General features: G+C 41.2%; 1 protein-coding gene and 1 long non-coding RNA gene across 5 annotated transcripts in view; one reads left to right on the top strand and one right to left on the bottom strand.

Moving 5' to 3' along the window:
- The window catches only part of KCNH8 (potassium voltage-gated channel subfamily H member 8), a 368,594-nt gene extending 362,869 nt beyond the window's left edge, over positions 1-5,725 (bottom strand). Inside the window, exon 1 of the mRNA XM_072792921.1 lies at positions 5,396-5,725. Within this exon, the coding sequence (XP_072649022.1) occupies positions 5,396-5,471 (76 nt within the window). The 5' untranslated portion in view covers positions 5,472-5,725. The remainder of the gene's footprint in view (positions 1-5,395) is intronic.
- A 1,731-nt stretch (positions 5,726-7,456) lies between these two features.
- The window catches only part of LOC140614463 (uncharacterized), a 94,101-nt gene continuing 84,250 nt past the window's right edge, over positions 7,457-17,307 (top strand). For 3 of the 4 annotated variants that reach the window (XR_012015312.1, XR_012015311.1, XR_012015310.1), the window contains exon 1: positions 7,457-7,651. This is a non-coding gene — a long non-coding RNA (uncharacterized lncRNA). Of the gene's footprint in view, positions 7,652-16,990; positions 17,082-17,307 lie in introns of all 4 variants that reach the window. The other variant, XR_012015313.1, reaches the window with a different exon arrangement.

Below are 17,307 nucleotides of genomic sequence, written 5' to 3'. Positions count from 1 at the left end.
GAAAACATATTTTTTCAAAGTAGTTCACTTAGTTTGCCCAGAAATAGGCCTGGTTAATTAGTAAGGGAGAAATACCCCAGACCCCTTAGAGTGCAGTGCCCTGCTTTGGCTATAATTCTTTGCAGATGCCACATTCTTAGATTGTTTCTCCATCCAGTACAGGTTAAGAGAACCAGGTACACAGACTAACAGGTCCCATTTCTTATCCATAGAGAGGGAACCCCCTGTTAAGGGACTGGATTAATATCCTAAAATAATCCAAAATTTCCCACATCACTTCTAGATCAGAGAATGAAGAGTATGACAGGACAGCTGACTCAAATGAACTAGACTAGTTTTACTCCTGTGCCACCGCCAGATAGTGAGCAAAACCCTTCCTCTAGTAGGCTGGAATTCACTAAGATTCCAGATGTAAACTCCACAGGGTTTCATGCATATAGAACTACAGAGTTCACTTAATAAATCTACTTTTTAGAACAAATGTCAGAACATTGGATTTTGTATGATAATACAATGGTGGATAGCATCTGTAGTAGACAGTTTCAAAATGGCCCTCACAATTCCCAACTCCTTGTATATACACGTTGTCTCATCCCTTTCTCTTGAGTGTGAGCAGAACAGATGATTTTAGATGTGATTAAGATCCATCATCAGTTGACTGTGAGTTAATCAAAATGGAGATTATCCTAGGTAAGCCTGACTTAGGCAAATTCTTAAAAGAGAGACTTTCCTGCTGCTCTAGAAGAAGCAAACTGCATGGTTGTAAGAGGCCCTATAGGAGAGGACATGTGGCATCAACCTGAGTGCAGCTGCTGGTTGCTGAGAAAAGTCCCTGGCTGATAGTTAGCAAGACAACAGAGACCTCAATCATAAAACCGAAAGGAATTAAATTCTGCTAACAACGACATGACCTTAGAGGAGAGCCTCAAGCCTCTGCAAAGACCATAGGCCCAGCTGAGGACTTGTTTGCAGCCTTGTGAGACCCTGAGCAGAAGACCCACCTGATCCTTGCCTAGATGTCTGGCCTACAGAAAATGTGAATTATTAAGCCACTAAGTTTGTGACAATTTACTACACAGGAAAAGAAAACTAATAAAGAACTATCTCTTTAAACATAAAGAATAAGAATAAAAGAGACTACAAGTAGCACAGAAAAAAATTTTTAAGAGTCTTTATAAACTTCTGTTTGGGGAGAGATATCTCTAGAATTCTAGCTATTTCCTTGAATGTTTTCATGTAATAGCCTTTTATAGACAGACTCGTACATAATGGAGCTCATTCTTTTTTATTGGCTAAATGCCTTTGCTGGTATTCTCCAAACTACAACCCAGCAAAGACTTAGGAAGATCTCCACTGTCCTACCTTATTCTTCCACCTTCCTGCAGCATTGGATTCATTACCCTTCTTTCTATGATTATAAAGTTAAGAGCTCTATGTTCCGTGATGAAAGCATAAAAGGAAAAATGGAAAAAAAGAAGAAAGGAAATATGAAAAGAAAAACCATTGCAGTTACCTCTGTAAAGGAAGTATTTCAATTTTAACAAATTTCCTTGGATCATTTTAAACAGGCTATACAGAAGTACATAAAGTACATGCAAATATGAATGAGTTTCTAAACTATTGTTATCCTGAATACTTTGACTAGAATGTCCTTGATAGAGTCACTGGGCTACAAACTTCCTTTAAAGTTTAAATCTTGTTTCACTAACCCCAAAGGAGAAGTATTCTGGCCAAATTTTGATATGACTAGAATATGTAGGCAAATTTACAGCTATGAAAATGTACCATTATGTATGTTTGAAAATGGACACTTGCTTCTGAAAGTTTTATATCCTCAAAAAAAAAAAAATGTGTTTTGCTCAAAAGGTACTCCATGACAAATATCTGTACTAAAAACTATTTTTAACATATGTACTTATGTCTTCTCTACTATACTTTCTCTTTGCAAGATTAATATTCATGTGCTTAATGCAAGAAGTCCACTCATAGAAGATTTTTTTTAAATACATCAAATATATTTAAAGAAAAACCACGTAGGAAAAACGAATTAGATCCAGGTTATGCTGTTAAAACTTAGTATGTGTGTGTGTGTGTGTGTGTGTGTCTGTCTGTCTGTTTTAGAGTGTTTCCAGTGAGAAGTGTGGGTACATGTAATGAGTCAAAAAAATTCATTGGCATTACTTTTTTGTCCTAAATAGTGTATACGTAGTTAATGTTAGCAAGGTTCTTAGTTTTTCTCAGTCTCACTGCACTTCAATTAAACACAAACCAGGAGAACATAATTCAAAAGTACATGTATTTTAGGGTAGTTTTACCATAAAAAGATTCATATTTTCCAATAGTTTTTAAAAATTATATTGGATATGAGAAAAATATTTTTCCAATTAATGGTCCACAATTGTCTTTCAATCTTGACAAAGAGCTCACTTAAATATCAAAAGGAAGAAATAACTATTATATAAATAATAAGGTGTCACCAGGTGATAAAATATATTATTAACTTCTTTTATGTTGCCCTGTGATAATGTTTCAACTAATAAATTAATAAGATTATGTTATGAGCTTTTATTATTGTATACTTACTTTTTTCCTGGGAGAAACTTTAAATGTTTTAGGTTTTATTATTTTCCGTTACAATATTAAGTCAGTAAGGCTAATAATAATACTGCATGGTGGTTAAGTTAACAAGGTGGTTTGCCAGGATTACTGTTTTTTCTCTTCATTTTTTTTTCATCAGGATTACACAATATAAAATAAAATAAGAAACTAAGATGACTATAAAGTGTACCTAACAAATAATCCAATGTACCAAGTAAACATATTACTTTTTGAGTATAATAACATCATTCACTTTCTGTAGAATTTTTATTTAGGTAGGTGGAAGTTTGGTGAATTTAAAACTTGCAAATAGTTTTGTCTTGCACAAGGAATTAATACTGTAAAAAATCAAGAGAAAGAAGGATGATCATAGGAAGAGTTTCAGGGAATGAAGTATACTTAAAATTTTGTCAATACAGAAAAGATAGCACAATAAGATAAAATACTTAGCCAGGGAAATGGTATGCCCATGATTCTAGATACAGCAAAATTTGAGGCTAAAAATGTGTTTAAAGTATTCTTTTAAATTTCAGATTATTCAAGTCATCCTACAATTCAAAAGAGAAGTAAATGAGAAAAATACAATCTTTTTCCCTGGAGTGGGGTTTGTTGGGATGAAGGGTATTCATTAGATGTAAAAAGAAAAAAGTCCTGCCAAAGTAAACCTTCATGTTACTCCTCATTTTGAAATTTGTTTCACTGATTTCATACAAAGTGGTTCCCTACAGGAATCCCCCAAGTCCCAACCAAGCACAGACCAAGCATGTTCTCCAAAAGTTTTAGGTTTAGGTTTTGGTTTTGGATTTTGGTTTTGTTTTCTAAATGCTGGTAGGTAATGATGGTCTTCCCAAATAAGAATTTAAAATTTCTAATCCATTTTAATTAACATTAATGTTTAGCTTTTTAAAAAGGAGCTATTCACTAGTACACCCATCTACATGCGCTCCAGTCATCAAATGTTAGAGTGACAGAAAGAGGCAAAGGTATCTCGTACTGATGGTCTAAAGCCCCTCTCATTATAACTGATATCTAAATATATTGCTGCAGTAATTCTCAGGGCTATGCTGGGATGACTCACTCACTACACTATGCACTCCATTCAACTTTAAATGACAATGAGATAAGCAACTACCATTTACCAGTAACCTCGTTTTTTAATAAATGCTTTTGGGATCCATGTTGAGAGTCTTTGGGGCTTAAATTTGCAACTTCAAGAAGAAACAGACAAACCAAACTAATCAGCTCCTAAGGTAACAATTAATAGTACCCACGTTCACACATGGTTAAAGACAGCAAGGGTGATTTTGTATGCTGTTCGGGTGGTGAAGGTAATGGCAGTGGCAGGGGCTATAAGTTTTATTACAGTATTTTCTCTTATTATCCAAAGAAGACACATTGGGCTGCCCTTCACCAATACTGTCTGACACATGTAGAATATAAAAGGGAAGAGAACGACTAAAGCAAGAGTTAAAAACACTGTAAGAATAGCCACACCTTTTGCCCTGAGTAGGGTGGATATCAAAAATAAAAAATGAACAAAATCAGGTAAATTATTCGTCTCCCTCCCATGTAAACTTTTCCAACTATTCCTAAAGCACAAAGTCCAGGACTTTCTTCTCACCATAATGGGAATGTGTATATAGACTACTGGAGTGGAAATAGAATTAGAGGTGATCTCTCATGCCAGTTCCATGAAATACACCATCATAGTAAAAGAACAATGATACTTGAACCACAGAAGAGCCTTTAGAATAAAGGAGTTCCTATGAGTTTTGTGTAAGAGACAGAAAAAGGAAAGATAACACACAGAAGCAACATAAGCTAGGAGGAAGGTGAGGATATTCATATTGAAACCAACTAAGAGCATTTTTAGGGGTCAGAGTACAGAGTCCTAAGCCTGTTGGGAAGACCAACAGGCTCAATAAAGAGAGCTCCGGAAGCCTGGGAAGGAACGGGGACCTGACCGTGGTCCTGAAAGAGGACAACTTGCAGGTGATTCCAAACATCTCCAAACGTCCACAGGTCACTAACTATATCCTTGTTTTCAACTATAGCTGAAACAAGCTAAACGTCTAATAATACTCACCCTCAAAAAAAAAATTGGTGGAAACTTTCTCATACGATCAGCCTTTATAATGCCCAGCTCATCCCTCCCCAACAGTATATCCTAGAGTGAGGATAATCTCAGGACTGAGAGGTACGCTCTTCTAGCTTAAAGGCAGGAATCAAGATTCTGACAAACTCATAACGCTTAGAATTCTACAGAAAGCTTACAGTTGGCAATCCTGATTCTAGTTTGCGTGTCTCAAACTCTTATGGGAAACCATGCCTATCCGAAAGACCTCAAGGAATGATGCTCCATGGAAGCCTAACATTTCAAACTCACCCTGTAATCGAGACAGCCTTGAAACTCTAGGAAGGTAAGGTGGAAATTCACTAACATGGACATTCCCGCTCTCACCTCGTTAAGTTAATTTTTCAAAAATTTTCAAAAAAAAAAAAAAAAAACAGTCCCATAAAGAAGTGCCCGATCCAGGTCCCACACTGAACACGGGCGTCGGTCTTTCTTCAGGCTGCTTGCTGGCTCCCACAAACCCAGGAAGTCAAGGGGACCAACTACACCAATCCAAAGTGTTAACACTACACCGAACCATGGGTGGAAGGAAAGACGCCTTTGCAAAAACGGAAAGAATTTCACTCCGCCGGTGCAAAAAAAGAAGGTGGGAGAGAAAGTAATTTATACGTGAAAAATCATTCTCGGAAAATAGCACACAACTCGTCGAAGTGCAAGACTTACGTGTTCCGTCAAAACGGGTGGCGATGGTGTCGAGGAAGGTGTTCTGGGGCGCCAGTAATCCTTTCATAACCGGCATTTTTCCAGCGTGGTGTGAAATTCTCCATCAAAGTTTGTCCAGAAGGATGGTTCGGGAGGAAAGCGCCAAGAAGGGAGCAGGGGAGCGTGCTGACGGCAGCGGAGGGCAACCTGGCGTGGCGCTGGGGCCCATCCGGGGGAGGAGGATGGAAGCGGAGAGGGAGCGCGCTCCAGCCAACGCCGCTCCGGCTGGAGCCTCCCCGCGAGCGCTCCGAGCCCGCCCCGCACCTCCAGGCGCAGCCCGGCGCAGGCTCCCTCTCCCGCCCCCTCCGCCTCCGCCAGCCGCCGAAGCCCCCCCACCGCCCCTCCGCGGGCCTCGCACCCCCCGCCCCGCCCGGGAAGAGCCCGCCGTGGCCCGGGGCGCCGCGCCCTGACCTCAGGCGCTGGGGGCGCGGAGGACGGCGCTCGCTGCAGGGCGAGGCCGGGTGGCGCCCAACCTCCCGGTTTCCAAGGGGCGCGGGGAAACGCGCGCGAGCTCGACTCCCACCCCCCAGGAGCCAGTGAACAAAGACCCCTTTGTTCCCGCTCCGTCCCTCTCCCGGGGAGACCGGAGTCCCGTGGGTGTGGTACTGGAGAAGGGGAGGAGACAGGTTGGGGCAGGTACCCGGGAGCCTGGGAGGGGGCAGCCCCCCCCCCCCCCCCCCCGTGGTGTCCGAGAGAACCGAGGCAGCCGGGCGCCTGCGGGGGGAGGTGGCCCCCTTCCGGCACACCTGCCGCGGCGAGTGCCCGAGCCTGCAGCAGGGCAGCTCCGAGTTAGTCGCGCGGCCCCCTCCCCAGCGACCCGGGTCTTGCAGCCTGAAAACTAGTCCAAAGCTCCTGGGTTTTTCCACCTCTCCTTCCCGGGTTCAAAAGCGGGTATTTCGGTCCCGCTCTCCAAATTGCCCGTGGCCTTCCCAAGCCGTTCTAAACTAAAAGAAAACAATAAGAGGTTTTTTGGGGGGGTTTTTGTGTGTGTGTGTTTTTTTTTGGGGGGGGGGTTGTTTCTTAATGGACGATGCATAACCGGTTTCTCACTCTCGGATGAAATGTAAATAAAACATTCCTAGAAAAGTTTTCTGTTTTTATTGATTTGCAAAATGCACTGTTAAGTGCAAGCAGCAAGGTTGCCTCGTAAGACAAGCCACCAGCTTCCACAGCCAGCAGCCTAGGCCGCCTCCTCCCCAGCACCCGACAACCCCCACCCGCCCCACGGCGAGGCTGCCTCCGACGCTGGAGCCTCCGGCTGGAAAGCCTGGCCGAGTCCCCGGAGCGGCAGGTGTCGCGGAAAACGAAAGCGGGCTCTCGGTGCCCTTGTCCCCTTTGCCACGCGGGGACCCGGGGCTGCCGGCGCTCCGCCCAGGGAAGCCCGGCCCACGCCTGGCGCGGAGGAGGCCCCGCGCTGGGAGCTGCGGCGCCCGCACAAGGGAAGGAGACGTGGAGGGAAAAGTTGGGAGCCCAGGGACGGAAAAACAGCCGTCCGCCAGGTGCCGGCGCACCCGGAAGGGAGGGAGGGAGGGGGCGAGCGAACAGGTGTGCAGCCTCGGCGAGGGGCAGCTCGCGTCCCCGCCGCCTGCGAGCTCCCGCGCGGCCGGAGCGGGGAGCGGGGAGCGGGGAGCGGGGCGGGGGGAGGGGACGGGCTCCTGGGGCGAAGGGGAGACCCTGAGGCTGTCGTCACGGCCGCCCGGGGCTGCGGGGGGGGCGGGGTGGAAGCCTCCCCCGCACCCCGCCCCCAGTCCCTCTTCCTCGGTGATGCACTTCCTGCGGCCGAGGATTCCCTTTGTGTTGAAATTCAAGAAGATCCGGCTGCGGCGCGCGGCCTGCGGAGCCCGGGGGCGCGGGCCGGGGCGGGGACTCCGGCGTGGGCGGCGCGGGGCGGCGACCGCGAGGCCGGGCCTTGCGGGGGTCCCCGCCCCCCGGGCCCCGCCAGCCGCGCGCCCCCCCCCAGCCTCGCGTCCCGAGCCGGCTGCGCGGTGGGGAAACGGAGCCCTCGGGGGCGGTGTCCCCCACGCGGCGCGCCCAGACTCCTGCGGGCGGCTCCGTTGGCTCCCTCGTGGGCAGAGTGGGGAAGAGGCCAGAGGGAGCCCCTGCTTCTGTTTGGGCGGCGCGCCGCGTCCTAGAAAACCCGGGCTGCTGCTGTGGATGTGAAAGCTGGAAAAACGCCCCGCATCTAGTGGCTTGAAGTTCAGCAGGAAATAACATCAGGTGTAAACCAGCATTCGGGTTCATAAAATGTGCACTGTAGAGCTGGGTGTCTGTGTGTGTAAAAACGGTTGGCTCGTGGCCTTGATCTTCGTTGCCAAACGCATGCAACGAGAAAGGAGAGGGGCTTAAGAAAGGCAACCCCAGAGAAAGCCTAGGTTTTATGGGGGGGGGGGGGGAGCTCAGCATTTATCACTCACTGTCTTAGTCGTTTCTCCAGTACCTACTGTGTGTGAGGGACTGTACTAGACATGACAAGATTTCTCCCCTAAAATCATAGTCCAGCCTCGGATCATACTGAATCCTACTGGTCGGTAGTAGATGGCTTTCACCACCTCTTACGTGCTTACATCCCCACCAAGAAGTCTTCAAGACCGTCATCACCACTCTGGTCTTGGAATCCACGCCTTCCCTGAGTATCCCAAGAGACAGGAATTAGGAACTACCAGTTTCTAACTACCTGGTCCAGAAACTGCCAGGACTAAAGCAGGCACAGAATCCAGATTCAAAGGGAAGGAACAGAAATCCATGTATTAAAAATCTCCAAGTCGATTGTTAGTATTTCAAGTTTCAAAGGAGATTGCCTTATGACAGTATTCCAAAATTTGATTTAAAAACCTAATTTCACCTATTCTAAATATTTCCATAACAATTTAGGATTTAGGGGTACAAAATCTTGGCTCGAGTCCGTAATTCTTTATACGGAAAATGTTAAGAAACAAGTGTAAAAAAAAAAAAAAAAAAAAAAGACAAGACACAAGTGTAAAAATATACATTGAAATCCCTTGAGAACTAAAACTATGTATAAATGGCAACGGTTACTGTTTTCTTTCATGTTTGTTCTCTCATGTTGGTGGAGGTCATGGAGAGGATGTGACCACTGGTTGACCCCGGAGCTGGTCTCCAATCAGAGACTCCTCACTTTCCCCCTATCCTTGTAAAGTATTTTCTGCCTACCTTTCCCACAGCCTGGAGCTGTTTTCAATGGCACAGACTTGAGAAAGCAAGCTTTTAAGCCGTAGCTAAGATTTTGGTGGGTGGATGCCAACATCTATTCGTTTTGCAGCTACTCAAGACAAGCCTAGTATGTAAGTCCTTCTGCTGGTTAAACCTGCCACCTACTACTCTGGAGTGGCCTGCCCTTTTCTTTGGTTTCTCCTTGCCCTCTGCATACAGGATTCATTTAAGGTTTTACCTGGGGAACTCCTGAGGTTTCAAAACAACATCTCAACATTTCATGCTGTCTTTTCAGTCTGGATGAAATTGAAAAGGGGCTTCAGAAACCACCCACCCACCTCCACATCTGTTTGATGGTTTTAGGTCTTCTTCATGTCCAGTTTTAAATTATAGCATTCATTCAATACCATGGTACAAATAAATGTTTCATTGATGTCCATAGGCTTTGAAAACATTGTTAAACTTTTTCTGGCAACAAGAACTTTTGCCCTCAGAGGAGAAGTAGCTATTTTAATTTATAGGCTGGTAAAAAAAAAAAAAAAGAATGTCTACTCAAAAGTGTGGTGTTTTGGTTTTACCTCTACCACTTATCCCCTTTGTGACTTTGTCACTACCTTGGGAAAGTCATTTAATCTTTGTGACTTAATACTCCCTCATCTGTAAAACTGGAATAATACTTTCCCTACCTTCTTCACCGAGTAGAAGAAAATATTTGTGAAAAATCTTTGAAACCTGTAATGTGCAGCACATGATATAAAGCATTATTACAAACATCAATTTCTCCTTTTTTGTTGTTTTCTAACACCTAATTCAAAGTTATTTATACACAATAAATATCATTGACTGTTACAATATATGGTCTTATTAACTCAGAACACATTCATGTATTAATAACCCATCACAACCTATGGCTTCTGAGTTTTTCCTTCTAAATATAAATCACTCTAGAAGCTCAGAAGGAAAATCAAGTTCATTCATTTCTTTTACTAATGCTCTTGAGTTGTCCTGCTGTGATCCAACTAAACTGGATTCTGGTGGTATGGTTACTGCCTCCTGTTCCCAAAATACATTCAATGTGTATAGAAACCGGAATATTCTGGCAAAAACTTCCAGAGTTATGATCACAGTCAGGATAATCTAGATTATACTTCAATAAAAATATAAAATCTCAGTGGCTTTTTACAGCAATGCTATTTCCTGCTCACTCTACATTTCCAACATGACTTGGCAAGTACCTCTGCTCATTACTAGGGTCCAGATTGATGGAAACTCTGCTCAAAATGTTTTCCCTGATAAGAAAAAGAAAATATGATAGAACATACACTGTTTTAACACCTCTGCTCACAACCTAATGGGTAAAAGGAGTCATGTGACAATTTGAATTTGAAAAGGGTGGTAAAATACAATTTGTTTTGTACCCAGTCTTAATTTATAAAGGTGATGACAGAGAGGTCAATGCCATTGAAAGAGAAGTTTAATATCACTTACAATTTCCCTAGAAATGAGAGACAAGACTCACGATGCAGAGCCACAGAGGGAACACCAAGGAAACAGAAGCAAGAGTGAGGGGAGCTCCTAGGTCACAGCTTTTACTGGGATTTCTGTGGGAAAGGCAAAGCAGGACAGAGTTTAAGATTGGCTCATTTCAATAGTTGTGGTGGGATTTAGGCCATAGGGGTTGCACCTGGCCCTGTGGTGATTTAGGGCAGGGGAAATATTAACTTGACGTGAGAGATTTAGATAAGCTCATTGACCAATTATGCATATGGTCTTCCTCACCTATAAGATGGAGAGCTTTGGAAGTATTGTGTGAACCTTCATCTATTAGAGAGAAATAATACTCATACTCTACCTTGAACCTTGTGATAATTAAATGAGGTAATAATATAAAACACATATAATGGTATCCATAGTAAGAGCTCTATAAGCATAGGATATTATTTTAGGCTGTCCTGTGCAGACTCTCACTTTGGGAACTTAGGTCACTACAAACCTTTGGCAGCAGTCAGATAGCTGATTCCTAGGGGTTCAGGGATTCATCTAATAGCATCCTCAACTCTTGGTAAATTTTCACAATATTCAAGTCACACAGCCAAGAGTATAATCCAGACCACTTTGCATTCAGTTTATGTGAGCCTTTTCCGGAGGGTGGACAATAAAAACTGGAGCTAATATTTGCTTTATTCATTTATTAAACCTAACTATCTTTTCCTTACCTTGGAATGTTCTGTCACAGGAAACTTAACATTATGTCCTTTAGTGCCCATCTGAAGTTTTCAACATTCTGCTTAGGCCTCTTGAAAGAAACACTGCTCCAATTTCATCAGATCTTAATGGTGAACACCTTCAATTTCATCTTCTCTCATCTGCCAGTGATTTTATAACTTCATTCATCCTACCATCTTTCCTTTTCTCCCAAAAGATTAAGTGTTCTCTGTAAGAGTATCATACAACCCCCATAATTTTTCATAGTTGGCTTCTAGAACTGTATTCCATTTGTCAAACCCTTCTCCCCTATGTATTTATTTCTCTAGTAGTTTAGTCTCTTAACCTATAAATATTCCAGATTCTCTGACCTTATAAATAACCTTCCTTGATTTATGTAGTTATTCACATTTCCTTCACATTCAAATTTCCTGAAAATTAGCCCTTAGTTACCATGACCAGTTTCTTACTTCCTCATTTCCTTATCAACCCTTTATAATCTGGATTTTTTTTTAAAGATTGTATTTATTTATTCATGAGAGACACAGAGAGAGAAACAGAGACATAGGCAGAGGAGAAGCAGGCTCCCTGCAGGGAACTTAATGTGGGACTCTATCCCAGGACACCAGGATCAGGACCTGAGCCAAAGGCAGATGCTCAACCACTGAGCCACCCAGGTGACTCTATAATCTGGATTTTTCTTCAACCATTTTACCAAGATGTCTCTTGTAAAGCCATTGATGACCATTGATGACCTCTTGTTAAAGTCATTAGTTTATTTTTCTAAACTAATGGACATTTTCAGCACATATATTCCTGATGTTTTTTTCCCTGCATTTGATCCTGCCAATAATTCTTTTTTAAAACTCTCTACTTCAGGGATCCCTGGGTGGCGCAGCGGTTTGGCGCCTGCCTTTGGCCCAGGGCGCGATCCTGGAGACCCGGGATCGAATCCCACGTCGGGCTCCCTGCATGGAGCCTGCTTCTCCCTCTGCCTATGTCTCTGACACTCTCTCTCTCTCTCTGTGTGACTATCATAAATAAATAAAAATTTAAAAAAAAAACTCTCTACTTCATAAATTTCTAAGATAGCAAACTTTCTTGTCTTGGAAAAAAAGCCCCTTGCCTGTTGAATTTTTAATTTTCATTAAAAAAAAAAAAAGCTTTCCTTCAACTTTTCTTCATATTTCATCATTCTTCAAGATTCCATAAACTAGATTACTAAATATTTTCATCTCAAGTGCTGTCATATCTGAAATATCTCCTCTATGAAAACAGTTTTCAAATATTTAATATGAAGCCAAGGCCTTTCCTCTAAGCTTCTGATAACATCCAACTGTGCGTTTTATTTTACACTTTGACTATTTCTCCCACACAAACTTTTGCATCCATCATTAAGTAGGAAGACATCCCTCTTCTTTCTTTCTTTCTTTTTTTTTAAGATTTATTTATTTATTAGAGAGAGATAGACTGAGAGATAGAGAGAGAAAGAAAGAGCAGGGAGAGGAGGAGAGGGAGAGGGACAAGCAGGCTCTATGCTGAGTGCAGAGCCTGACATGGGCCTTGATCCCACAACCCGGAGATCACAACCTGAGCTGAAATCAAGAGTCAGAAACTCAATGGACTGAGCCAACCAGGGAACCCCCTTCTTATATCTTAGTCCCAACACCCATCATATCCTTAGGCCCTTATTTTATCTCCTAATTATATCTTAAAGAATCTCTAATTTTTCCATCTAATCAATACCTAGTTCTGGTCTTTCCCATGTCTTATGTGAACTCCTGCAATGCCTCCTAAGTGGTTCCCTTACCTAAAAGTTTATCTACCTCAAAACCATTCTTGACATTCCAGCTAGCATTGATCTCATTAAAAGGTAAGCCCATCATGTCACTCCTCATGCTGTCCGGAGGGTAAAGTCAAATGTCTATTTTCTGAGCTCAGTTTATTTCTTCATGATGCATTTCTCATCATACTCAAATTTTTTGTGCAAGGAAAACAAAATTCCTAGAAGTTCCCAAAACATGCAATGCTCTTCAGGAGCCTGTGACTTTGATCATACTATCCTCACTTCCTGGAAAGCACTTTTTAAACCTCCTTAGCATGACTAACACACACATACCCACGTTCTACTCCCGCCTAATTTGGATGCACCTTAAAATGGAGTCATTTTGCTTTCAGAACAGCTGTTGTATATCAGTTGTATATAATCTGACCTAGTTTTACTTCTGTGCTTTTAAGTAAGTTACTTAGCTTTTCTGAATCTCATGGGAATTATAATAACATACATTTCACAGAGCAATTGTGAGGGATAAATGAGAAAAGACAAAGAAATCAACAAGGCCAATGTCCACCATGTACTCATTGTGGTATTCCCATTGTAACTAACATGATCTCTGGCACATTGTAGTCATGTAAATACTTGTTGAAAGAATAAAAGTCAGTTATCACAATTATTAGTTCATTCATTTCACCCATATATTACTTTCTATTTATTAGTTTATCTCTCCGTCTTTTGCCCCACCAAGCTTTTGAAGGTTTATTATCTTAAGAAGACTGTCTTATCCAATCTTTTATTCAAAAAAATCTGGCATAAGGAGTATTTAAAAATGTTTGATGAATGAATAATGAGTAAATGGATGGATGAAATTATTCTATAGCAGGTCTTCCTCAGCAGCAAATCTCGACACTGACTTCACAGCTCCTTCATTACAATTCCCTTTGCTATCCAATCTCTTCTCCTTCCCCTGATTCACTGATATCCTGACTGTAGGTGTGGGTGTGTGGTTGTGGGAGTTCCCTTTTGATTTATTTATTTATAAACCACATACATTTTAACTTAAAGAAAATATTCCAAGTGTTTTCCCTATACTGCTGGATTGATAATTTATAGGCAGAAAATGAAGAGAGGAGTTTGTATGTGATCTAAACTTCCCTGATCAGATTATTGAGCAGGCATTTTCTAATGTGTATTTATACAACAGACACTTTCTAAAGTACATAAGAATAATGTACACTCTTTAAATCACAAAAATTTCAAGCTATAGAATCATTCTTCTATAACCTTTCACAATGAATCCAAGGCAAGCTCCGATGACTCTGTCCTGCACTGGGTGCTCCCAGTACAGGACACCCATATGACACCCATATTTTTAAAAAGAGGGCTCCAGTTGTTGAATGTTTGTTAAGTTGAATGGACTACACATATTAACAGATAAGTGAATATTTGGGAAAAGTGAGGTGATGTAATTTCTCCTTGATAAAATGAACTTATTCATAAAGTAATGTCTTCCTACTTTTAAAACTATTTCAAGACAGTTCACTATTTATTTATTTATTTTTATTATTTTTTTTTTTCATTTACTTATGATAGTCACACAGAGAGAGAGAGAGAGAGGCAGAGACACAGGCAGAGGGAGAAGCAGGCTCCATGCACCGGGAGCCTGACGTGGGATTCGATCCCAGGTCTCCAGGATCGCGCCCTGGGCCAAAGGAAGGCGCCAAACCGCTGCGCCACCCAGGGATCCCGACAGTTCACTATTTAAAACAGACACAGAAAGTTAGTTTAAATGAAGTATATTATATGAGTGGTGGGATTATAAGAACTTTTATTGCTTCTTTATAGCTTGACATGTTTTCCAGATTTTCCCATGAATATGTATTACTCTATAATGAAATCTAAAATACACTCAGAAAAATCAGAAATTATATAATGGAGGGGCAACTGGGTGGCTCAGTCGGTTAAGTATCTGACTCTTGATCTCATCTCAGGTCTTGATCTCAGAGTCGTGAGTTCAAGCCCTGAAAAGAAAAAAAATTATATAAAGGAAAGAGCAATTTATTGTACAAGAAATGTGATTTTACTCATCTGAACGTTAAATTAAGCTCTGAGTTAAGTAGAGGCCAAAATAGGGTTTGGTTAATATATAAGTATCTCAGTCATTTGGGTGAGATCAAAATCTGTCTTGGTGCTAAAAAAGAAACTATTATTTAGTTTTTCCAAGTATCAAAAATGATAGTTTTTCACTATCATTTTTCTTTTTTTTTTTTTCACTATCATTTTTCCAAGAAGAAACTATCATTTAGTTTTATTGAAATAACAAGATATTGGGCATCAAAACCTCAGGTTCCACTACAGACTCATTCTCAACTAATTTTGAGACTTTGAACAAATCATTTAATATCTCTGGGATTCATACAAACAAAGAAGGAAGAGAAGCTTTGGCTCTCCAAGGTCCCTTCCAGCTTTAATATAATGTGATTCGTGTTTAGGGAAAATATTTCAAAATAAGATAAGGGGTCATGTATTTACACTTGAAAATTGAACCCTTGCAACAATCCTGCTGCCCCTGAGAACTTAGAAGAAAAACTGTATCCGTTTGCTCACATACAGATAGAGACAATGCAGAGTCTTCTTGCTTAATGCATTAAAGATGAAAAGAGTGACTCTTACACCCTCCTTCCCTTCCTAGATTCTATCCTGGTTTCTGTTTTTAGACTTTCACACAAGAAAAAAATATATATATAAAGTCAGTCTTTTTCAAGTCTCCTGCTGCTCTTTTGTATGTATTTAAAACCCAATGTTTTAGCAAAAGATGAGAATAGATGCTCAGTGCTGATGTAAATGGCAATGCCGTCATCACTCAGCTAATGGAAAACAGAAATAAAAGGATACAGAGGGGGAAGGGAAGGGTCGAACTGCTCTAACTGATGAAGTAGATGTTTAAAAGTTATAAGTTCCTGGTAGTGAGACATCATGCTGTTTATTTCTTGTTTAATTTCATAGTGCTGGCTCAGTGATCTCTTTCTTTTCTGAATTGTAGTAGCACTATCCAAATTCTGTATTTGGTAATGTCTCATTAAATATCAAGACATGTGTTCTTTCAATATCTTCATTCTAGAAAATTTAGTTTCATTACCTTCCAAAGTCTGCATGCCTTGGGTCTTCTACCAGATCAGAGACATGTTAGGTACCAGCGTTGTATTTTAGATGCTTTGTGTCTTTCATGGTACCTAGCTTAAACTTTGATCTCTAGAGGTTTTCAATATAGACTTATGTGTTCTCCAAAAATAGTGGGTTATTTACACAGTGTGGGTTGGTTTAAGGAACTTAACTATGATCTCTATGTTGCCAACGTCTTCATTCCACTACTTCATTCAAAATCCTTGAACTGCAGATTCATTTCAACTGCATTTTTTTATTACTTCCCCACCTCCACATCTACTTTACTAGCTAAGTGTTGTCTTCTCCCAGATTCAGCTCAAAATTCACTTTCTCTGAAAGACTTCTATTACTCCTTTCCCACCTTGGCCATCACTTTAACTTTCAAGATTCAGTTATTCCTTTGCTGCTTCCCAGTTTTGAAACATTTCTTATGTAATTCTGTTCTATAAATTTTGCTCCTAAATAGTTTGTAAGGAAAAGTGTTGAGTCACTTTCTTCATTTTGTGGAATATGCAAAGACTGGTATATTATAATAGCTTAATAAATACTAATTTCTTCCCTTGTAGCTGCCTTAAAATTTCAGGCAGTCAAAACATATTTTCAAATTACACTGGTAGGGCCTCCTGGGTGGCTCAGTTGGTTAAGCATCTGCCTTCGGTTCAGGTCATGATCTCTAGATCCTAGAATTAAGCCCCATACCAGGCTTCCTGCCCAGCAGGAAACTTCTCTCTCTCTCTCTCTCTCTCTCTCTCTCTCTCTCTGTCTCCTCCCTCTAACCCTCCCCACTGCCTGTTCTTTCTCTCTCTCAAATAAATAAAACAAAATTACACTGCTAAAGCTATTTCTAGTGGTGAGCTTGGCACTTGGGGATCATTGCCACTCTGCTGTATTCATTAATTCAAAGTGGAGTGCGGTAAAGTGACAAGAAATTCAATACAATTTTGAATCATAGGATGGCAAAACTAGACTACAGAGACCATACATTGAGTCTAGTAGAGGAGAGTGGTGCACTAAGATAAGCTATGACTTTTTCAAGGTCAAACAGTCAATTCAAGAGAGAATACTTATATCTAAATGGTCTCAGCAAAGTACCCTTGTGACTTTTCTTTATATCTCTGTTTTTCCTGGATTAATATTTTTTCAAACTATGAAGGATTATTAAGGTGTGTACTTCTTGATGCTCACACCCTTAACATGGCCACAGAAGATTAATTTCCTTCTTTTCCTTTGAGTTGTAGCTCTTCTGATAAAATATTCATGGCGGCTCATCTTTTGTAAATCACCTTTAAAGCTTCTCAACCTGAAGTATTTGTGCCCTGATGGATCATGGTATGTGGTAAAGTTATTTCTAAAGCCACAAGATGAAGAAGGCCCATCTTCTAGAAACTTGATTTTCATATTAAAATGAAGCTATATATTTCCTTTTTAATAAAAGGGTTTTTTAAATTATTTATTTATTTATTTTTATTTATTTTTTATTTTTGTTTTTTAAAATTTCAATGTTGTGGCCACTACTACAAGCTGTTCTTCCTGGAATACACATGCAGGCTGTCTT

Source organism: Canis lupus, chromosome 22 (assembly GCF_048164855.1).
Source record: "Canis lupus baileyi chromosome 22, mCanLup2.hap1, whole genome shotgun sequence".
NCBI classification, from domain to species: Eukaryota; Metazoa; Chordata; class Mammalia; order Carnivora; family Canidae; genus Canis; species Canis lupus.
Note: the sequence above shows the minus strand (reverse complement) of the source record. Positions and strands in the feature narration are given on the sequence as shown.